Source organism: Saccopteryx bilineata, chromosome X (genome assembly GCF_036850765.1).
Source record: "Saccopteryx bilineata isolate mSacBil1 chromosome X, mSacBil1_pri_phased_curated, whole genome shotgun sequence".
NCBI classification, from domain to species: domain Eukaryota; kingdom Metazoa; phylum Chordata; class Mammalia; order Chiroptera; family Emballonuridae; genus Saccopteryx; species Saccopteryx bilineata.
This window is the reverse complement of record NC_089502.1, coordinates 104,593,991-104,618,016: the sequence shown is the minus strand read 5'-3', so window position 1 is coordinate 104,618,016 and position 24,026 is coordinate 104,593,991. Positions and strand designations below refer to the sequence as shown.

General features: G+C 40.5%; 1 protein-coding gene and 2 pseudogenes across 7 annotated transcripts in view; 2 read left to right on the top strand and 1 right to left on the bottom strand.

Annotated features, from left to right (window-relative positions):
• FAM120C (family with sequence similarity 120 member C) overlaps positions 1-24,026 on the top strand; it is a 96,823-nt gene that overhangs the window by 36,341 nt on the left and 36,456 nt on the right. For 4 of the 7 annotated variants that reach the window (XR_010727825.1, XM_066249357.1, XM_066249358.1 and 1 more), the window contains exons 4-9: positions 1,251-1,379; positions 13,749-13,851; positions 14,415-14,491; positions 15,051-15,328; positions 17,257-17,530; positions 18,163-18,334. Coding sequence is in view for 4 of the 7 variants with exons in the window: in XM_066249357.1 (XP_066105454.1) it covers positions 1,251-1,379; positions 13,749-13,851; positions 14,415-14,491; positions 15,051-15,328; positions 17,257-17,530; positions 18,163-18,334 (1,033 nt within the window). In the remaining 3 variants the exon portion in view is untranslated. Of the gene's footprint in view, positions 1-1,250; positions 1,380-13,748; positions 13,852-14,414; positions 14,492-15,050; positions 15,329-17,256; positions 17,531-18,162; positions 18,335-24,026 lie in introns of those variants that run through there. The other 3 variants (XM_066249360.1, XR_010727827.1, XR_010727826.1) reach the window with 3 other exon arrangements.
• Positions 1,793-3,916, bottom strand: LOC136317284 (DNA repair nuclease/redox regulator APEX1 pseudogene; annotated as a pseudogene).
• On the top strand, positions 20,487-22,391 carry LOC136317448 (SWI/SNF-related matrix-associated actin-dependent regulator of chromatin subfamily E member 1-like; annotated as a pseudogene).

Below are 24,026 nucleotides of genomic sequence, written 5' to 3'. Positions count from 1 at the left end.
AGATAGGGACAGATAGACAGGAATGGAGAGAGATGAGAAGCATCAATTATCAGTTTTTTGTTGCGACACCTTAATTCTATGATTGATTTCTCATATGCACCTTGACCGTGGGGCTACAGCAGACCGAGTAACCCCTTGCTCAAGCCAGTGACCTTGGGTCCAAGCTGGTGAACTTTGCTCAAACCAGATGAGCCCACACTCAAGCTGGTGACCTCGGGATCTCGAAACTAGGTCCTCCGCATCCCAGTCTGACGCTCTATCCACTGCGCCACCACCTGGTCAGACTATTGGTTGATTCTTGTATATGCCCTGACTGGGGATCAAAACTACAACCTTAGGCCCTGGCCGGTTGGCTCAGCGGTGGAGCGTCGGCCTGGCGTGCGGGGGACCCGGGTTCGATTCCCGGCCAGGGCACATAGGAGAAGCGCTGATTTGCTTCTCCACCCCCCCTCCTTCCTCTCTGTCTCTCTCTTCCCCTCCTGCAGTCAAGGCTCCATTGGAGCAAAGATGGCCTGGGTGCTGGGGATGGCTCCTTGGCCTCTGCCTCAGGCGCTAGAGTGGCTCTGGTCGTGGCAGAGCGACGCCCCGGAAAGGAATGCCCGGTGGATCCCGGTTGGGCACATGCGGGAGTCTGTCAGACTGTCTCCCCCCGTTTCCAGCTTCAAAAAAATACAAAAAAAAACCAAAAAACCTACAACCTTAGCGAATTGGGACGACGCTCTAACCAACTGAGCTACTTAGCCAGGGCTGAAAACTATTTTTTTGTTGTTGTTTTTGAGTGAAAGGAGGGAAAATAGTGAGACATACTCCCACATGTGCCCCAAACAGGATCCACCAGGCAACCCTGTCTGGGGCTGATGCTCACGTACTGAGCTATTTTTAGCACCTGAGGCTGACTACACTCAGACCAACCGAGCCATCCTCAGCACCTGGGGCCACACTTGAACCAATTGAGCCACTGGCTGTGCGAGGGGAAGAGGGAGAGAAAGAGGAGAGGGAGGGGGAGAGAAGCATGTCGTCACTTCTCCTGTGTATCCTGACTGGGAATTAAACCCAGGATGTCCATATGCTGGGCTTACACTCTATCCACTGAGCCACCAGCCAGGACCTGAAAACTATTTTTAAAGAAAAGATTTTAACTGTCTCTCAGTGGATTTACTGAATTTGAATTCTGTATCTCACCCTGACCTTACCCTTCTTAATGACCCATGTCTGATGCCAGTGTTCCTTACTTATATTAACTCTTTTAGGTTCGAGCTCATCAACTGGTTCTTCCTCCTTGTGATGTGGTGATCAAGGCTGTTTCCGAATATGTTAGTTCCATCAAAGATCCATCTAACCTAGACCTGGTTGGGAAGGATGTTTTCAAACAGTCTCAGGTGAGCTAGCCCCCCCCCCCCTTCCTAAGAATAGTCAGTTTTCTTACCTTCACTAGTACCACCAACATATCTGATCTTTCCTGTGTTGGCTACCTTCTCTCTTCTTATCAGGCATTCCCAAACTATGGCCTGCGGGCCACATGCGGCCCCCTGAGGCCATTTATCCGGGCCTGTCACATTTCCGGAAGGGGCACCTTTTTCATTGGTGAGAGGAGCACTGTATGTGGCAGCTCTCCAACGGTCTGAGGGACAGTGAACTGGCCCCCTGTGTAAAAGTTTGGGGAGCCCTGTAGGCTGCTTGTCTTCTCCATGCATACAGACCAGAGTCCCAGAGTGCCCTTGAGAAAACATTACTACAGCTAGATTGAAAGGGTTCTTTACCTTTTCCCACTGATTATCAAAATTATGCAAGCTCATTCTGGAAAATTTAGAAAATAAAGAATAGTCACTTAAAATGTCATTATTCCGAAACAATTTGCTGTATTATCACTAGCATATATCTTTCTACTCTTTTTGTTTCAATGTATAGGTTAATATAAAGGAGGTCTTGCTTAGTGGAGGGTAATGGCTAATGAAAAAGACTACTTAAAGTAGGTTCACATAAAACAAGAATCAGTATTTCACTGGTAACAGTGAAAAAAGAGCCCGACTAGGATTTTGTCTTGTGAAAGTAAAAGTTAGGAAAATAACTTACTTTTATTTTTAATAATTTAATTTATACTTGTGCTCTTTTTTCTAAGTTGATACATGATTTTTCTATATGTGTGTATACAGTTCTATAATTTTAGCACATATAGAGATTTGTGTAATCACCATCACAATTAGGATCAGAGCAGTTAACCACTCCACTATCTCTCATGCTATCCCTTTGTAATCACACCCAAACTTATTCCTAACTGCTAGTCTAGTCTCTGTCACTATAGTTATATCTTTTAGAGACTAACATATGACTAGAATAATGCAGTATGTAATCTTTTGAAGATGGCATTTTTCATTCAACATAATGTCTTTGAGAGTCTTCTAAGTTGTTGCATGTTGCATCCATCAGTAATTTATTCATTTTTGTTGCTAAGTAATAAACATTGTGTGATATAGCACCATTTGTTTATCCATTCATCCCTAGAGGATATTTGAGTTGTTTCTAAGTTTTGGTAGACCCTCTGTAAATATTTGTATGTAGGTTTTTTTTATGAACATAAGATTTCATTTGCCTAGTGTACATACCTAGGAGTGGGATTTCTGGGTATAGGGTGATGGAATAGTGGTTGTTGCCCAGGGGTCTTGGAATGGATCTTGCTGTCACACAATGCAAGTAGCAGAAAGTGAGACACCAAAAAGAAATCAAGGTGACAACCAGCATTTTTGGATTGAGCATTCATCATGTAGGTCCAAAAAGTATAGACATAGGCTGTGCTGGGGTAGAGGTGGGAAACTGTCAGCTAGTTAGCACAGCTTGCAGCAATCCCCCCAGAGTTTTGCCACTCTTTCGGAATGAAGCCAGCATTCTTTTTGTTTCCCTTGGGGTTGTGAAAGGTCATGAGCCACGTTGAGTTTTCCACATAGCACAAGGGAAGCCAGGACCTTCAGGAACTTGTGAAAGGCCCCATCTCAGTGCTGCTGGTACTCCGGGTGCACCAGACCTTGTCCTGCGTTAGATACCTAGGCTGATACCAGCCCAAATGTGTCACATTCAGCCACAATCACATATATATGAAATTCAGCCAGTGCCATGCCACTGTACCTTTCGTTGTCTGAAGGAGCTGACCAGTACTGATGGAATAGTCCAGACAGCTCTTCAAGTTCAGCTTGTAGTTTATTCTCTGACTTTTGGTCTCTTGCAGGCACAGGATACCTGGGACTTTTTCCTTTATCCAGTCTAAACCTTTCTTCTTAATCCAGGCTTGAAGCCTAGCCACATTCCAGGATCAGATTTTGAGTATGCCTGATTTACCACTGGATGAGGTTTCCTGCTGCCTCTTACTATTATTTTTTTGTGTGTGAAAGAGAGACACAGAGACAGGGACAGATAGTGACAGACAGACAGGAAGGGAGAGAAATGAGAAGCATCAATTCTTTGTTGCGGCATCTTAGTTCATTTATTGCTTTCTCATGTGTGCCTTGACGGGAGAGGCTCCACCAGAGTGAGTGACCCCTTGCTCAAGCCAGTGACCTTGGGCTTCAAGCCAGCAGCACAACCTTTGGGGTCAAGCCAGTGACCGGGGGGTCATGTTTATGATCTCACACTCAAGCCAACGACCCTGTGCTCAAGCTGGATGAGCCCACGCTCAAGATGGTGACCTCGGAGTCTCAAACCTGGGTCCTCCGCATCCCAGTCCGACACTATTCACTGTGCCACCGCCTGGTCAGGCCCTGCTGCCTCTTTTGCATTTTTTTTTTTTTTTTTTTTTTTTTTGCTCCTGCTTCTAACTTACTTTTCTTGACCTCTGGCTCAGACGTGGACTCTTCCCTGTCTTCTGCCACCACTTCCTTTGCCTCTCCTCTTCAGCATCACTGTAACAGATGCCCTCCTGTACCATGTAGTCCAGGGAAGCAGTATTTTTCCAATGTTGCCTGCTCAAGTCCTTGCCTGACTACTCCTTACCTGAGCGCAAAGAATGGAGCACCTGTCTTTACATTATTTAATGGTGTCTTTTGCAAAACAAAAGTTTTAAATTTTTATCTTTTACAGATTATGCTTTTGATATGTCTTAAAACTCCTTGCATAACTGCAGGCTTGACAAATTCTCCTGTCTTCTTCTAAAACTGTTATAGGTTTACATTTAGAACAAATCATCTGTTTTGAGTTTATTTTTGTGTAAAGTGTGAGGTGTTCTGTTTTTGTGTATGACTATCCAATTGTTTTGACACAGTTTGTTGAAAAGGCTGTCCTTTCTTCTTTGAATTGCCTTTGTCAAAAATCAGTTGTCCATATTTGTGTGGGTCTGTTTCTGGACTCTATTCTGATCAGTTGACCTATGTGTCTATTCCTTTGCAAGTAGCACATTGTCTTGAATACTCTGGCTTTATGGTAAGTCTTAAAATTGTCAGTGACTCCTAATTTTGTTTCTATTTTTCAAAATTACTTTGTCTATTCTCTGGTTTCTCTGCCTTTCCATATAAATTTAGAAAAATCTTTCTATGTCTATAAAAATGTCCTGCTGGGATTTTAATTGGATTTTCTTTAAATAATAGATGAATTTGGTGATTCTTTAAATTTGTGAATACAGTATTCCTCCATTTATTTAGGTCATCCTTAATATCTTCAGCATTTTATAATTTTTAGTCCTGTGCAGGTATTTTTTATATTTAAATATTTAATAGTTGAGGCACCTATTGTAAATACTATTGTTTCTAATTCTTCATTGGTAGATATAGAAATATGGTTGATTTTTGTCTGTGTACCTTGTATCCTCCAACCTTTCTAAACTCACTAGGAGTTTTTTGGTAGTAGATTGGTGTTTTGTTTTCTGTGTAGGTGACTATGTTGTCTGTAAGTGGGACAGTTTTTTGTGTGTGTTTTTTTAACAGAGACAGAGAGGGGACAGATAGGGACAAACAGACAGAAAGGGAGAGAGAGATGAGAAGCCTTAGTTCTTTGTTGTAGTACCTTAGCTGTTCATTGATTGCTTTCTTGTATGTGTCTTGACCAGGGGGCTCCAGCCGAACCAGTGACCCCTTGTTCAAGACAGCAACCTTGGGCTATAAGCCAGCGACATTCGGGCTCAAGCCAGCAACCATGGTGTCATATATCTATGATGCCATGCTCAAGCCAGTGACCTCACAGTTTTGAACCTGGGTCCTCTGCGTCCCAGGCCAGTGATCTATCCACTGTGCCACCACTTGGTCAGGCTCAAATATTAATTGAATATAAAGTCATGGGTTTATTTCTGGGCTCTCTATTCTTTTCCATTGATCTGTATGTCTGGTTTTATGCCAGTATCATGCTGTTTTGATTACTTTGGCCTTGTAATATAGTTTGATATTCAATAGCACTATTCCTCTAACTTTGCTCTTCTTTCTCAAGGTTACTGTGACTATTTGAGGTCTTTCATGGTTTTATGTAAATTTTTGGAATATATGTTCTAGTTCTGTGAAATACACCATTGCTATCTTAATAAAAATTGCATTGAATCTATATATTGCTTTGGGTAATATGGAATTTTTTTTAACAGAGACAGAGTGAGAGTCAGAGAGAGATATAGATAGGGACAGACAAGAACGGAGAGAAATGAGAAGCATCAATCATCAGTTTTTCGTTGCAACACCTTAGTTGTTCATTGATTGCTCTCTCATATGTGCCTTGACCGTGGGGCTACAGCAGACCGAGAAACCCCTTGCTCAAGCCAGCAACCTTGGGTCCAAGCTGGTGAGCTTTGCCAAATGAGCCCGTGCTCAAGCTGGCAACCTCAGGGTCTCGAACCTGAGTCCTCCGCATCCCAGTCCGACACTCTATCCACTGTGCCACCACCCGGTCAGGCATAATATGGAATTTTAATGATGTTAATTCTTCCTATCCATGAACACAGTTTATGCTTCCACTTGTTTGTATCTTCCTTAGTGTCTTATAATTTTCTGAGTATAGTCTTTTGCATCCTTGGTTAAATTTATTCCTAAATACTTTATTCTTTTTGAAGCAATTATGAATGGGATTGTTTTCCTAGTTTCTCTTTCTGATAGTTCATTATTGATGTATAAAAAATGCAGCTGATTTCTGGTCTTTATTTTGTATCTTGCTACTTTACAGAATTCATTGATCAGTGCTGGTAGTTTTTTGGTGAAATCGTTAAGGTTCTTTTCATACCAGTGTTTTTCAACTGCCATTCTGTGGACTGGTGACAATCTTCCAGAAATTTCATGCACATTTGTGGTTAGTAACTGTTTCATGGGCTGGCATGAAATTTCTGGCAGACTGCCACAGGTCTGGGGACCAGTGGTTGAAAAGCACTGCTAATACACAGTATCATGTCATAATGACATTTTTACTACTTCCTTTCTAGTTTGCATGCCTTTTATTTATTTCTTCTTCTTTTCTGATTGCTGTGGCTAGGACTTTCAGAACTATGTTGAATAAGAGTGGTGAAAACGGACACCCCTGTTTTAGTCCCGATTGTAAGGAAAATACTAGGCAGTTTTTGCCCGTTGAGTATAAATAGGCTGTGGGTTTGTCATACATGGCCTTTATTATGTTGAGGTATTTTTCTGCTATTCCCACGTTGCTGAGAGTTTTTATCAGAAATGGGTGCTGAATATTATCAAATGCTTTTTCTGTATCTATTGATATGATCATATGGTTTTTATCTTTCATTTTGTTTATGTGATGAATCACATTTATTGATTTTGCAATTATTGTACCACACTTGCCTCCACACAATAAATCCCACTTGATCATGGTATATGATCTTTTTAATGTATTGCTGGATCCTGTTTGCAAATATTTTGTTGCGCATTATAGTATTTATGTTCATCAGAGATACCGGCCTATAATTTTCTTTCTTTGTAGTATCATTATTTGGTTTTGGAATTAAGATAATGCTGGCCTAAGAAAATGATCTCGGGAGTCTCCCCTCCTCTTGAACTTTTTAGAATAATTTGAGGATAGGTGTTACTCCTCTTTTAATGTTTCATAAAATTAAACTGTGAAGCATCCTTTCCTGAACATCTGTTTGTTTAGTGTTTATCGATTGCTGCTTCAATTTCACTAGTTGTACTCTGTCCATTTTAGATTCTCTGATGCTTCCCGATTCAGTTTTGGAAGATTGTATGTTTCTGGGAATTTATTAGTTTCTTCCAGATTGTCCAATTTGTTGGTATATATTTATTTGTAATAGTTTCTCTCTTTTTATTGATTCTAGAAAGACAGGGAAAGGAAGGGAGGGAGGGGGAGAGAGAAAGAGAGGCATTCATTTGTTGTTCAACATAATTGTGTGTTCATTGGTTGTTTTCTGTGTTTGTCTTGACTGGGGATCAAACCTACAACCTTGGTGTTTCAGGTCAATGCTCTAACCAACTGAGCTAACTGGATGGGGCCTATAATATTTTCATACATTCCTTTATATTTCTTTAGTGTCAGTTGTTACTTTTCCTCTTCTATTTATGATTTTATTTATTTGGGTCCTCTTTCTTTTTTTCTTGTTGAGTTTGGTTAAAGTTTTGTCAATCTTGTTAATCTTTTCAAAGAACCAGCTCTTGGTTTCATTGATCATTTGTATTGTGTTTTTAGACTCTATTTTGTTCATTTCAAGCCCTGGTCTTTTTTTTTTTTTTTTTTTTAATTTGTTTTATTCATTTTTAGAGAGGAGAGAGAGACAGAGGGAGAGAGAGAGAGGAGAGACAGAGAGAGAGAAGGGGGGAGGAGCTGGAAGCATCAACTCCCATATGTGCCTTGACCAGGCAAGCCCAGGGTTTTGAACCGGCGACCTCAGCATTTCCAGGTCGACGCTTTATCCACTGCGCCACCACAGGTCAGGCCAAGCCCTGGTCTTTATTATTTCCTTTTTTCTGCTCACTTTGTTCTTTGTTATTCCTTTCCAATTACTTAAAGTGTAAAGTTAGATTGTGTAGTTGAGATTTATTTTTCAATTTTTAAAAATGTATTTATTTTAGAGATAGAGGAAGGGAGAGGGAAATAAAGAGAGGTATACTTATTTGTTCCACTTAATTATGCATTCATTGGTTGATTTTTTTTGTGTGTGACAGAGACAGAGAGAGGGACAGATAGGGACAGACAGACAGGGAGGGAGAGAAATGAGAAGCATTAGTTATTTGTTGCGGCTCCTTAGTTGTTCATTGATTGCTTCCTCATATGTACCTTGACCCAGTGGCTACAGCAGTGCGAGTGACCCCTTGCTCAAGCCAGCGACCTTGAGCCACAGGCCAGTGACCCCATGCTCAAGCTGGTGAGCCTACACTCAAGCCAGATGAGCCTACGGCTCAAGTCTGTGACTTTGAGGTTTTTAATCTGAGTCCTCTGTGTCCCAGTCTGATGCTCTATCCACTGTGCCACCGCCTGGTCAGACTCATTGGTTGATTCTTTTATGTGCTCTGACCTGGCATCAAATCTGTGACCATAGCCAATTGGATTGGGTCAATGCTCTAACCAGCTGAGGTACCCATCCAGGGCTCTTGTTTCTTGAGATAGGCATGTAATGGTATGAATTTCCATTTTAGGACTGATTTTGCTGTGTCTCATGGATTTTAGGGTGTGTACTTATTTTAATTTGTTTCAAGGTATCTTGATTTCTTTGTTGATTGCATTGTTAACCCATTTATTATTTAGTAATATGTTATTTAGCCTCCATGTCTGTGTTTTTCAGGGTTTTTTTTTTTTGTAATTGATTTATAATTTTGTACCATTCTGATCAGATGCTTGATATGGTAAGATGCTTGATATGATTTCAGTCTTTCTTCTCCTTCTGGTACCCCTATGGTGTAGATGTTGTTATGCTTCATGTTGTCCCAAAGGTTCCTTAAACTATCCTCATTTTTTTCAATTCCATTTTTCTTTTGGCTTCTCTGGTTGGGTGTTTTTTTTTCTACCTTGTCTTCCAAATTGCTGATTCTGTCCTCTGCTTCATACAACCTTGTATTTATTCCTTCCAGTGTATTCTTCATTTTAGATACTATATTCTTATTTCTGGTCCCTTTTTATGGTTTCTATGTCCCTTTTCATGCTGTTGAGCATTCTTATAACTATTATTTTGAACTCTGTATCTGATAAATCGTTTGCCTCCATTTCATACAGCTCTTTGTTCTGGAGGTTTCTTCTGTTCTTTCATTTGGGGGCTGTTGTTTTGTCTCTCCCTTCTGGCTGCCTCTCTGTGCTTCTTTCTATGTATTAGATAAATCTGCTATGATTCCTAGTCTTGATGGTGTGGTCTTGCATAGTAGGTATCCAGTAGGACCTAGTGACACTGTCTCCTTGATCATGTGAGCTGGGTGCTCCAGGAATATCCCCTATGTTGGTTATATGGGCCTTACTGTTGTAATTGAGTCTTGATTGCTATTGGCTTGTTCATTTATGGGATTGACCCTCGGGCTGGCTGACTGTGAGGCTTAATCCTGACCATAGTGTGTGAGCTGCTGTGCAGGTGCTGACCACGTGAGGCAGGATTCACTTCAGCAGGGTTTGGTGCCTGCCAAAATCTGCCTTAGGATATGCTGCTTGTGGATCCTGCTCTGATGTTAATCTGAAGCTGAGCACTAGGTGTGTTGGTTCTGGATCTTTTGGGAGGGAATCTGGTGTGGGCCAATGTAAGACCTTGCCTGTAAGTGGCCCTTGACAACTGTTTGGAGCTACAAGCGTTCCACAGTTTGTGGCTGCCTTTGCTGGGCTTGGGTGCACACAGGAAGATCAAGCTATACACTAAGGGTGGTTTTTACCAACACTGAGCCTGGGGCAGATTTCACAGCCAGATGTTTTATGGGTGCCTCTTCCTGGCTCTGGTGCTCCTGCTGAAGAACCTGGTTTGGGGTTTAGACCATTCACTGCCCAGGGGAAACCCCTTGTACCTGAGAAATCCCTTTGTAACTTCAGCCCCCTCCCATGGGAGTGAGGGCAGCCCTTTTCATGTCTGCCCTTCCTACCAGTCTCAATGTGGCTTTTTCTGTAAATTCTTAGCTGTAAAACCTTTTTTCAGCTAGTCTTAAATTGGTTATTCAGGATGATTGTTCTATAATTTAGTTGTAGTTACATGGTCCTGGAAGGAGGTGAGTGTAGGTTCCACATACTCTGCTGCCATCTTGGATCTCCTATTGACTATTTTTAATATTATAGCTTTTACTTCCCTTGAATTTTGGAACTTAGATTAATATCTGTTCTTAATAACAAAGGTCACCATTTTAATTAAAAACCAAAAATTAAGATAGAGACTGCTCCTAATTTCATCCTAAATTGTTTACAGTGTTTCCGTGTCTCTTTTACATGTGTGCTTTGATGTGCTGTGGTAGTCATCTTAAAGTTTTTAATCTGCTTTATTTCACTGAATATTATGTCTTCTGCACTTTTCATTGTTGCTGTATTATTTTCATAAACATCACCTTTGTGAATGTATACAAGGAAAGGGTAGGACTTTATTAAATACGATCATTTATCAAATACTAAATGAACCTCCACAGGCAAGGTCCCATGCTAGACACTAGGATATAAGTGTGAATAAGTCATTCCTAGTTGTCATAGAACTTGAGGTTAAATTGGGAGGCAGAAGCAAATAAATAAGCACGGCAAAGAAAAAACACAATACAGGTTTCATAGAAAACCAAAGGTTTTATACCGCTAGTACCCCTTAAAGGAAGAGTAAATGATTGTCTGTCAGGACACAGAATGGACATTGGTACATTGAAGAAAGTATGCATACTTTGTGTATAGGAGGATTAAGTCATAGACCTGTACTCACTGACAGTGAATAGCTTATAAGAATACTGTTAAGTATAAAAAGCAGGCTGAAAAACAGATGATTTCATTTCGTCTATGTGTGTGGAGGAATACTGTTATATATATATAACAAAAGTTATGACAAGATATACACCAAACTGGTAACAGTGGTCACTTCTGGGAAGAGGCATGGACACAGAGGTAGAGATGCTAAGGAAGACTCTGTATAGCCTGCATCTTGTAGGAGATTGTTTTTAATTATTATGTATATTATTCAATATACTAACAAAATAATAATGAATATATAAATCATGAAACCTTGACACAATGGGATGTTATTCAAGCATGTAGATATGCTGTAAGTCACTAATCAAACATTCTTTAGCCCTGGCCGGTTGGCTCAGCGGTAGAGCGTCGGCCTAGCGTGCGGAGGACCCGGGTTCGATTCCCGGCCAGGGCACACAGGAGAAGCGCCCATTTGCTTCTCCACCCCTCCGCCGCGCTTTCCTCTCTGTCTCTCTCTTCCCCTCCCGCAGCCAAGGCTCCATTGGAGCAAAGATGGCCCGGGCGCTGGGGATGGCTCTGTGGCCTCTGCCTCAGGCGCTAGAGTGGCTCTGGTCGCAATATGGCGACGCCCAGGATGGGCAGAGCATCGCCCCTGGTGGGCGTGCCGGGTGGATCCCGGTCGGGCGCATGCGGGAGTCTGTCTGACTGTCTCTCCCAGTTTCCAGCTTCAGAAAAATGGGGGGGAAAAAAAAAACATTCTTTAGACATAGAAATCCTTTTTTTTTTCTTTTTTCAAACAGTTATATTAAGTCTCATTATTTTGAAAAGCAGAGTGATTTTGTTTGTAAGTGAGGCTGGATGACCTGGATTTTAAAAATATATTTATTTATTTTAGAGAGAGAGGAAGGGGGAGAGAGAGAGAGACAAGAACATCAAACTGTTCCTGTGTGTGCCCTGACCAGGGATTGAACCAGCAACCTCTGTGCTTTGGGATGACTCTAACCAACCAAGCTATCGTGCCAGGGCCTGGAGATCCTGATTTTCTTGATGTCTGTGTTTGCCTGCACATATGCACATAAAGAAATTTGGAATACTATCTGGTTTCTGGGCTGTTAATAGTTACAAACTCTGAGAGATAAGTTTATAAATATTTTAAGTTTTCCTTTTTTATTAATGTATTTTAATTTTACTATAAATGTTTTTTATAGTCAATAGGTTATTTTTTGTAGAAAATATTTAACACTATGGAAAATTGGGCACTCTCACACATTGATGATGAGAGTATTACTTATGATATCTATTCTGGTATGAGATTTAGTATCTTGTGTCAAGAGTCTGAAAATGGCCTGACCTGTGGTGGCTCAGTGGATAAAGAGTTGACCTGGAACACACACTGAGGTTGCTGGTTCAAAACCCTGGGCTTGCCCGGTCAAGGCACATATAGGAAGCAACTACTATAAGTTGATGCTTCCCACTTCTTCTCTCTCTCTCTCTTCCTCTTCTGTCTAAAAGTCAATAAATTAAAAAAAAATTTTTAAGAGTATGAAAATGACCATAGCCTTTGACCTAGTAATTCTGCTTCTAAGAATTTGCCCTATGAAATAACCCAAGAAATATATGTTAAAAACATGCTTATCAGAGCATTATTTACAATGAGAAATTAGAAATTACTTTAATAACTTATATTCCATTTAATGAAATATGAAGGTCATAAAATTATATTCAAGAGGATTTTAAAATTACATTATAAAAGGCTTCACAAGAAAAAGCCTTTTAGCCCCAGCCCTACAGAGGTAAACAGCATTTTTACTTCTATTGACATTGATTAGTCTTGCTTCTGCTTGAACTTTATATGTATTTCTTTGTGTTTGTCTTCTTTCTCTCAGTATGTCTTTGAGATTTATCCAATGTTGCATGTATCAGCACTTCACTCTTTTTTATTATTATATAGTATTTCATTATATGAATATACCACAATTAATTCTTCTGTTGATATGCATTTGAGTTATTTCTAGTTTAGAGCTATTATGAATAAAGGTATAGTTAGCATTCTTGTTTATATCTTTTGGTGGACAAATATATTTATTTCTCATGGGTAAATTACTTAAGAGTAGGATTACTATGCTATGTGGTAAATATATGTTTAACTTTATAAGAAGCTGCCAAACTGTACCAATCCACACCTACTGGCAATCTACTGGAATTCCAGCTACTGCATATCCTTGCCAGAGCTTGATATTTATAATCTTTAATTTTAGTCATTCTGTGAATAAACAGTGATGTCATATTGTGGTTTTGTATGTGTTTAAGTGCTTTGGTTTTAATGTTCATAGCTTTTGAACCAATAATTTCACTTTTGAGACATTTAACTTAAGGACATAATCTGAAATCCAGAAAATCTTATATGATACGTTCTTTGCTGCATAATTTATAAAAGAGAAATGTGAGAAATAACCTAAGTGTCAGGTATTAGGGAAGTAGTTGCATCGTTTATTATAAATTTGTAATGAGAAATTATGCAGCCATTCAAAATTATCTTACCATAAAAGCAGAATACAAAATAGTACATAGAGTAAGGTATTAACTATAGTAAAATATATGTATTGAAATAGTCCAGCTATTTACTTCAACAAAAAAGTTCATTTTAAAAAGTATTGGAAGGAGAAGACACACCAAAATATCTTTGGCTGGTGGTACTATGTAATTTCCCCCCGTCCTTATCTATCTTTCTCATGATTATGTGACCATTTTAGAATAGCACACAATTTAGTAAATTTTTATTTATTTTTAGACAGTTAAAAATATTTTCCAGGTTTTATGTTCTATAATGCTTTCTCCTTATCTAATATTTCCTGCAACATAAATAATTTCTCTCTTGGGTTTCTTTAAATATTTGATTTCTGCTACTGTTTTGACTCTCAAATTATAAATTGCATGAAAAAGATACTCTTATGTTGTTTCTTCTTCTGAACATCTGATGTTGCAACATCCAGTCCAGGACGGAAGATAAAATAGAACGATTCAAGAAAGCAGTTGAGTACTATTCAGTCACAACCAAAATCTCTTCGCTGCCAGTGGGTTCCTCCTCCTTTCTAGGTAAGGCTTCCATCTGACCCAGAACTATTCTGTCCATAGAGGAAACTGAGGTAATTCCTCAGAAAGTCCTGGGCCAGAGTAGAATCACTTGTTTGTATTGCATCCTCCCAGAAGTCATTCCTATTTGATAGACATTCTTCTTTTGATTTCCATGTAATAAGAGAGGTAACATGAGACAGGTCTCCAATTTCTCAAAGTTTTAGATGAGGTCCAATGCCATTTCCTTTGCTTGGGCTTCTTCTGGTGCTCCATTGTAGCCTTGTATATGTATCAATAAAATAGCCCTATCTGTGGTGTCAGGCTTGAGTTTGAATTTCACCTCTGCTGTTTACTAGCTGTGTGATCTTAGCTAGTCACATTTATATTAAAGGTGGCTCATGATACCTACTGTGTAGGGTGTTAGCAGATGTAATTTATGAAGATTCCTAGCATGATGCATAATAGTTTGATAAATTGTTACTTATTTATTAATGATAATTTTTCAAGTCATGTGGGGATAACAGAATGTAACACGGTAGAATTACTAGGATTGGCTAAATCATAGCCCTTTCTCTTGGCTTCAGGTTTTCGTAATAATCGGCTTGGAAATCCTCCCTTTCCACAAAGTCAAATGAACACTGTTTCTGCGGGGAAGCCAATGGTAAGTATCTGTTAAGAGGTTTGAGACCATTTGTTAGCATTAGAGACATAAGTGGCTTTCTGATTTTTATAATCTGAGTTAAGGAGTTAGGGTGATTCAATGTTATCAGAATGTCAAGGCTATATATACATATGTCACCTTCTCAACTTGAAGTGAGCAGACTGTGCAAAGAAAATATCCAAATCAGTAACCACTAGGGCATTGTGAAGGTATATTAGTTAATGTTGGAGAGTGGTTTTAAGAGACATGGATTGGTCCATTGTCCTACCTGTGGAGAATTCTGTCCATACATCACTGCTAGAATTATTTTTTTTATAGTTTTAATTTATTGTTTACATAGATTAAAGTGTCCCACCAAATATATCTCCCCCCACCCCTGTATTCTCCTTGGCCCCCCCTTTTCCCCTTCCCCCCAATGTCTTCCCCCTTTCTTTTCTTCTCAGTAGGTTCTTTGTATTCTAATAATCCCTGCTACTGACATCATCTGCTATATCACAACTTTTGAAGGAACCATCTTGGTAAAATGTTTAAGAGCTTTTCTGTCTGTTTTATTCTTTAGTTTTCTCACCACGCGCCCCAGAAAATGAAATATCCACCACCATTCCCATTGGGACCCAACTCTTCTCTTCTCTTCCCCCCCCATGCTTTGGGGGAATCCCATGCTATTTCTGAGGATCCTATGATGCAGGACAACCCCTTTGCCAGTTGGGCTGTCTCTTATGACTCTTCATCACAGTTTCCCAATTACCTGACTTCCAAAGCCTCACCTCCTCTGGGACCAGACTCTTCCCACTCTTCTTCTTCTGATGGTGATGAGCCAAATGGAGTCAGCTCTGAGTAAGTATCTGTATAATAGGCCCCCAAGGAACAGACTTTTGAAGCATCTGTATTTTTTTTGAGAGAGAGAGAAGAGAAAGAGACAATAAGGGAGAGAGATGAGAAGCATCGACTCATAGTTGCAGTACTTTAGTTGTTCATTGATTGCTTCTCATGTGTGCCTTGACTGGAGGGCTTCAGCTGAGCCAGTGACCCCTTGCTCTAGCCAGCAAGCATTGATATGATCCATACTCAAGCCAGCAACCCCATGCTCAATCTGGTGAGCCTGCTCTCAAGCTGGATGAGTCCATGCTCAAGCCAGTGACCTTGGGGTTTCGAACCTGGGAACTCAGCATCCCAGGTCAACGCACTATCCACTGTGCCACTGTGTTACCACTGCTCAGACTGAAGCACCTGTATTCTTTTACTGCTAACTTGGTCAGAGGTATTGGGAAGTGTATGTTTCTGGCTTTTCTCTGTGGCTCTTTGCTCTTAAACAAGGTAAGACAACGCTCTCTCTGCTTGGTCACTTCATGCTCGTTTTGACCCTATGCACATGGTAATTTTTGGATATCCAGGCCATGGAGTAAAAGGCAGCTTAGCAGCTAGTTAGGGAAGCCCTCGTATGGGTGTGCTATATATCATGGCTGTCATTTCTCAATTTGTTTGGGCAGTAGATTGAATGTAAAAAAATGAAAAGAATTGATACCGTTGAAGTATTGAAACAGTTAATTATGCAGTTACGGTATTTCCCCATGTATAAGAAGCTCCCATGTGCCCTGGCCGGTTGGCTCAGTGGTAGAGCACAGCCTGGCGTGCAGGAGTCCCGGGTTCGATTCCCGGCCAGGGCACACAGGAGAAGCGCCCATCTGCTTCTCCACCCCTCCCCCTCTCCTTCCTCTCTGTCTCTCTCTTCCCCTCCCGCAGCCAAGGCTCCATTGGAGCAAAGATGGCCCGGGCGCTGAGGATGGCTCTGTGGCCTCTGTCTCAGGCCCTAGAGTGGCTCTGGTCGCAACAGAGCGACACCCCGGATGGGCAGAGCATCGCCCCCTGGTGGGCGTGCCAGGTGGATCCCGGTTGGGTACATGTGGGAGTCTGTCTGACTGCCTCCCCGTTTCTGGCTTCGGAAAAATACAAAAAAAAAAAAAAAAAAAAAAAAAAAAAAGAAGCTCCCATGTATAAGATGCACCTTACTTTTGGGGCCCGAAATTTGGGGGGAAAAAGTATTACATAAAGTTATTGAACTCAAGTTTTATTCATCATAAAATTCATACAACTCCTTATCACTGTCAGAACTCCCATCCATTAGTTTGTCCTCATCTGTGTCTGATGACGAATCACTATCTTTAACGTGTGCAAAAACAAGCATGAAAAAGCTGAAAATGGAAGTAAAAAAAATCTACCACCACTGTATAAGATGCACCCAGTTTTTAAACCCCAAATTTTTTCCAAAAAAGGTGCATCTTACACATGGGGAAATACGGTATATTCTTAGTACCTGAAACAGGTTCTGAGGACTAAAATACTTAGATTTTGTACTAACTGATTTGTTCTTAGATTATTTATGGGAAACAAGGCTGCTTTGAGGTTTCAATTTTTTAGAACATAAGCAGACTCTAAACATGGCCTCTTATATGATGCATAGGATTCGGAATGGTTCCCACAACTTTTTAATTAGCAATAGTCATGCCCTGGATAAACTCATTGGCTACGATACTGCCATTGCACAAAATTAGTTCCCACAATTTTTTATCACTTTGGTTTGTGTCAAAGAAGCCAGGTGAGTGGTAATGGCCACTGAGTAGAAAGATAACAGATCCATTGCTAACCAGTGTCCTAACTTCCAGAGGATTTGTAAGATTTGTTGAGATCAGAACAGACATCTTGAGCTGGAATATCTTTATTAACCACTTTTCTCTTTTCTTCATTGTCTTTCTAAATTTTTTTAGTCACATACCAGAAACATTTCAACAGCAGCCTGGATGGGAGGATCCAAGTGGTGACAGAGGGTCCTGGGTACAACCCATTGAGGCTAGAGTTTCAGATGCTACCCTGGGCGATAGTGAGCCCCACATACCATCTCTGCTTTCGATGTCTACGAGGAACCACATGGACATCACCATTCCGCCCTTACCTCCGGTAGCTCCAGAAGTCTTGCGGGTTGCCGAACACAGACACCGAAGAGGTCTTATGTACCCATACATCTACCATGTCCTCACTAAGGTGAGAGAGTATCTCACTCCCTCCCTCCCTCCCTGCTCTTGACAGTGTACTTCACACTTCCGAGAAGTGTGAATTGCCAGAGAAAATTCTGATTATTGGTATTGAAGGGAGATGAAGAGACCAAGTGTGCTGGGGCTTCTCACTGTATTAAGGGTTTTAGGTGAGGAGAGACCAGCAGGAAATGGGGCTGTGCAGTGAATGAGACCCCAGGAAGAAGTGTATTGTGAGATTTCAAAGAGGATAATATACCATCTTGGTAGATTCTGGTCTAAGGGTAGACACAATATAAGAAGAGCCTGTATGTCCTTGTTCTTTACCTCTTCCCCTACTTCTCCAGAGCTGTTCCCTTCTTTCAGTCTTACCATATGAATTTCTCTCTCAGCAAAATGTCTAAGATGGACTTTTTCCGTTTAGTCAGCTAGTCAGTCATAGCAGAACCTTTAAAAGGGGAACATAGCTTTAAGCTGGCTATGGTCAGCTGGGCTTGTTGCAGCTTCTTTTTAGTCTAAAACTATAAGTACAAGTAGAAAATTTAGTGACTAGGCTATCATTCATTACTGGTTCTTCTCAGCTCAATTTCAAACCTTGAGGTAACTTATTTTCTCTTTTCCCTTGGACCATTTTCTTACTAGGGTGAGATTAAGATCCCTGTATGTATTGAGGACGAGTGTAACATGGAGCTGCCTCCAGCTGTTCTCTTGTTCCGGTCAGCTCGTCAGTATGTATACGGCGTCCTTTTCAGTCTGGCAGAGACACAGCGGAAAATGGAACGCCTGGCCATACGGCGGCGGCTGCCTGTGGAACGTAAGTGTAGTTCTAGCTTTGAGAGATATGTCCACACAAGCATGTTATACTTTGGGCTACCGAGCAATTTTTGAGATAATGTATAATTTACCACGATACTATTGGTATGGGGAATGGACTATTAAGCATTCAGAGCGACGACTCCTTATAAGGACCATGCTAGATTTTGGGAATGTAGAGATGTATCTGACACAGTCTCTCCTCCTTAATGAGGTTTTTATTTTGGCACTTGATCATTTAGGTAATTGGAGCCATGGAGATTTTTTTCTGTTTCTTTTGTTTTTGAGAGAGGAGAGGGATGGGGGCGGGAGAGGAGCAGAAAGCATCAACTAGTAGTTGCTTCTCATATGTGCTTTGACTGGGCAAACACGGGGTTTTTTGGTGACCTCAGCATTCCAGGTAAATGCTTTATCCACTGTGTCACCACAGGTCAGGCTACCATGGAGATGTTTTTAAGTTTCAGAGAGAATGGTCAAATTAGTGTGTTCAAACGAACCTTCTAGATTTCTGCTTCTGAGAAGAGAAAGTAGATATACTTTTCCTTATTTCTCCTGTTAAATACAACTAGAAGCCCAGGATATTACATATGAAAGAAACACTAGGCACTCTAGAAGGTGAAGATAAAAAGTTAGACTAGCTAAGGACCTTGGATTTACTTTTGCCTCATATATCCCAGATTGGATGTGGGACAAGCTGGCAGCCCAGAAATGCTAAGACGTGCAAACCAATGAAAAACCCAAGAAAAACATACTTTCTCTAGCCAAAGGACCTAAAACGAACAACCTAGCAATACATAAAATTTCAAGATAATAACCACTGTTTCAGCCAAACACCACAGATAACTGTAGCCTACTCCTAGCCCACCAGCAAAGGCTTAATAAAGAGCCTAGATTTCTTCTACCCTTGCCAGACTGAGATAAGGTACCCTACTTTCTCCTATTTGGGGGGGTTGTCAGACAAGGGTGAATGGGAGTCAGCACTTCCATTCCCACTTGGAAGTAGGCAGCATACCCTGTCAACCCCAGAGTGCTGTCAGAAAAGACCTGCTAAAACAAGATTTAAAACCCAAACTGTCGATGTGTCAATTGAAAGATCCTTTATCATACGAAGACTCAGAAAGATTTCAAACTGACTTAAGGAAAAAGTCAGTAGACACCAACATTGAGATGACACAGATGTTTGAATTACCTAAAAAGGATTTCAAATCAGCCATGATAAAAATGCTTTGACAGGTAGTTGTGAACATGCTTAATATGAATTAAAAATAGACTTAGCAAAGATATATAAGATATAAAAAAAGGAAATTAAGAACTAAAAATTACATTGGTGCAGTGTATAGAGCCCATTTTTGAAACCTCAAGGTTGCCAGCTTGAGCGGGCTCCCCAGCTTGAGCGCGGAGTTGCTGGCTTGAGCATGGGATCATAAACATGACCCCATGGTCACTGGCTTGAAGCCCTAGTTTGCTGGCTTGAGCCCAAGGTTGCTGGCTTGAGCAAGGAGTCACTCACTCTGTTGTAGCCCCCCTGGTCAAGGCACATATGTGAAAGCAATCAATGAACAACTCAGGGCCGCAACAAAGAATTGATGCTTCTCATTTCTCTCCCTTCCTGTCTGTCCCTGTCTCTCTTGCTTAAAAAAATTTAAATAATAAAAGAAAGGAAGATAGAGAAAGAAAGAAAGAAGAAAGAAAGAAAGAAAGAAAGAAAGAAAGAAAGAAAGAAAGAAAGAAAGAAAGAAAGAAAAGAAAGAAGAAAGAAAGAAAGAAAGACCTATATAAATGGAAAGACATAGATGTCCATGAATTGGAAGACTCAACATAATGACGATGTCAATTCCTTCCAAATTGATATACAGATTTAACACAATTCCTATCCAAATCCCAGCAGAAGTCTTTGTAGAGACAAGAATATTCTAATATTTATATGGAATGACAAAGGAACTAGAATAGCTAAAACTTTATGAAAAGTAAAAATAAATTGGGAGCAGTCACTGTATCGGAGGGGCAGGGTATGCACTAGACCAGCGGTTCTCAACTTGTGAGTTGCGACCCCGGCGGGGGTCGAACGACCAAAACGCAGGGGTCACCTAAAGCCATCGGAATATTCCGGGGTCACGACCCACAGGTTGAAAACCCCTTGCACTAGACAAATGGAAGTAAGATCAGAGCCGTGGATGTATTTTCTGCCTGTGGTGTCTCAGATTCATTCTTCAGGAACTGAGAACCAATCTTCCAAAATGTGTAAAAGACCATTTTATGCCCCACCTCCCATGCCAGCTTCTGCAACCCAAATGCCCAACACACCAGATTTTGTGGGATATAATACATAGTCATCTTGTGGAAAACAACTACTACAGTCTGGGAGGAAATCCAGAAGCCAAGAGCTGGGTCACAGCATTCTCTGGTATTACAATTCCAAATCCCAAAGCCACCAGGTAAGCTGCTGATGCCCTACATGAGGTACAGCAGAAAGGTCTGGGACCAAGTAAAGACTTCGAATCCTGACCTAAAGTTGTGGGAGATTGACAAGATTATTGGTGCCATGTGGTGAGATCTCACTGTTGAAGAAAAACAAGAATATGTAAGTGAATATGAAGCAGGAAAGATAGAATACAATGAATCTATGAAGGCCTAGCATAATCCCTCCGCATACCTTGCTTACATAAAATGCAAGAAGTCATGCGGGACCACTTTAGAAGAAGAAAGTCGACAGTGGCAGTGTCGCCTGGAGAAAGGAGAACCTCACATGAGCATACAGCCACCACTTTTTCCAAAGAAACCACCACCTCATCACTAACAAAACCCTTAGTGAGAGTGTGGTACCGGATGTTTGGTCAGTTGTCACAATAGCTAGAATGCAGGTTCCTCAAATGACAGGTCTAGTCCTTAATGGTCCATCAGTGAAACTAGAAACCAACCTTCTTCAAATAGAGGAGTGATGCCCGGAAAAGAAAGGGAAATTCCTGGAAAGCACAGATTGATTTAACAATGAATTAACTTAAAGGTTGTGGGATTTGAAAGTAGTTGTGGATATGGAAAACATTGCAGCTAAAGTTGCACAGGCAGAAGGCTAGGCTCACAAAAGGCAGGAGGAAAGAGAGGAGACAACAGAACAAGCTGAATGCAGCCAGAGAAGTATTGGTCCTGAGAAAGAGCAAGCAGCTAATAAAACTGAAGTAAAGAATGAAGATCAGGGGTCCCCAAACTACGGCCCGCGGGCCGTATGCGCCCCCCTGAGGCCATTTATCCGGCCCCTGCCGCACTTCTGGAAGGGGCACCTCTTTCATTGGTCAGCGAGAGGAGTATAGTTCCCATTGAAATACTGGCCAGTTTGTTGATTTAAATTTACTTGTTCTTTATTTTAAATATTGTATTTGTTCCCGTTTTGTTTTTTTACTTTAAAATAAGATATGTGCAGTGTGCATAGGGATTTGTTCATGGTTTTTTTTATAGTCTGGCCCTCCAGCGGTCTGAGGGACAGTGAACTGGCCCCCTGTGAAAAAAGTTTGGGGACCCCTGATGAAAATGGTAGCATTCCAGTGGAGACAGAGGAGACATATCTTTTTTTTTTATTATTCATTTTTTTAGAGAGGACAGAGAGAGAGAGGAGAGAGACAAAGAGAGAAGGGAGGTTGGAGCTAGAAGCACCAACTCCCATATGCGCCTTGACCAGGCAAGCCCAGGGTTTGAACCAGTGACCTCAGCATTTCCAGGTTGACGCTTTATCCACTGCACTACCACAGGTCACAGAGGAGACATATCTTGAAGTCTTTATTCATAATAGACCCAACCAGAAACAACCCAGATATCCTTCAAAAGGTGAATGGTTAATTAAACTGGTACATCCATACTATCTGGCAAAAAAAGGAATGACCAAAAGCCAACAGAATGGTGAAGAAGGCACATCTGCTCCTAAGGATAAGGAGAGGAGACAAGGGAGGGAAGACAGTATAGCAGAGAAAGGGGCCAGTGAAAGTAACACTGGCTCGGAGAGCAGTAGTGCAGGAATGGAGGAACCACCCACTGATCCCATACCAGAGGATGAGAAAAAAGAATAAATGTTGCCTTGTTTTATGTGTTCTAAATACTAAATACTATTTTAGTGAAAAAACTGTTTTTGAGTTTTTTTAAAAAAAGACTAGTACCTACAGTGATATAGACACATAGGTCAATGTAACAGAATAGGAAACCCAGAAATAGCCCCATACAAGTACAGCCAACTGAGTTTTGACAAAGCTACAGAAGACCTTCAGTGGAGGAAGTATAGTCTTTTTAATAAATGGTACTGGATCAATTGAACATCCATAAATGTACATGTACCACAAATCTATACAAGTATTTAAAATATATATAAAGAACTCTCAAAACTAAACATTATAAAAACAATCCAGTTAGAAAATCAGCAAGACACGCTGACATTTCACTGAAGATATATATATGGCAAATAAAGGTATGAAAAGATGTTCATTATTAGCCATTGGAGAAATGCAAATTAAAACAACAATGAGGTATTAATTATATACCTATTAGGATGGCTAATATGAATAATGCTGATAATACTGCATGCTGGATTGGGTGTAGAGAAACTGATCATTTGTAAATTGCTGGTAGGAATTTAAAATGGCACCGCCACTCTGGAAAATAATTTGGTAGTTCTTTCAAAACTAAAAATAGACCTATCATACAACACAAGTGTTTATACTTTTGGGCATTTATCATAGAAAAATGAAGACTTATTTTTATTCAGGAACTTATACACAAAGTACAATAACAGTTTTATTCATAATAGATCCAACCAGAAACAACCCAGATATCCTTCAAAAGGTGAATGGTTAATTAAACTGGTACATCCATACTATCTGGCAAAAAAGGAATGAACTATTCATATATGCAACAACATGGATGAGTCTTAAGCGTGTTATGCTAGGTGAAAATGCCAGTCTCAAAAGATTGCGTACTGTATGATTCCATTTATATAATATTATCAGATTGACAAAACGATAGAGCTCGGAAACAGATTAGTGATTGCCAGGGACTGGGAATAATGCTGGAGGGTACTGGGTGTGACCATAGAAGGGTTAGGTAGCATAAGGGAAATCTTTGTGGTGATGAAATAGCTCTGTATCTTGATTGTGGTGGTGGTTGCACAAATCTACACAGAAATCTATTCACAGTTATACCAATATCAATTTCCTAGCTTTGGTATTTTACTATAATTATTTTAGATATAACCATTGGAGAAAACTGGGTAAAGAATGCGCAGGATCTCTGTCTACTATCTTTGTGACTCCCTGTGAATCTATAATTTTTTTCAAATTAAGAAGTTTTCTAAAAAGAGGACTCTAGTAGTTGTGGAGCATGGATGTGACGAGGCTAGGCAGAATTAAGTTAAGGCAAGGACAACAGTCTAGAGACTCTTGTCAGGTAAAAGATGATAAGATCTGAACCTCTACAATAATCATTGTGATGAAGAAAAGGGAACAGATGGAAGGGATGGTAAGGCAGTAGAATCAGCAGGATCTTGGGAATAACCAGATATGTACAAGGTGAAAGAGAGCAAGGACTCTAGGATGACTTACAGGTTTCTAGCTTGGGTAAGAGTAGACGCTAGACGTCTTAAGTGAAAGAGACCATAGCTTAGGAGCCAGAGGTGTACTAGAAATAGAAGCCGTGTTTTCCTTGTCTGTTATACC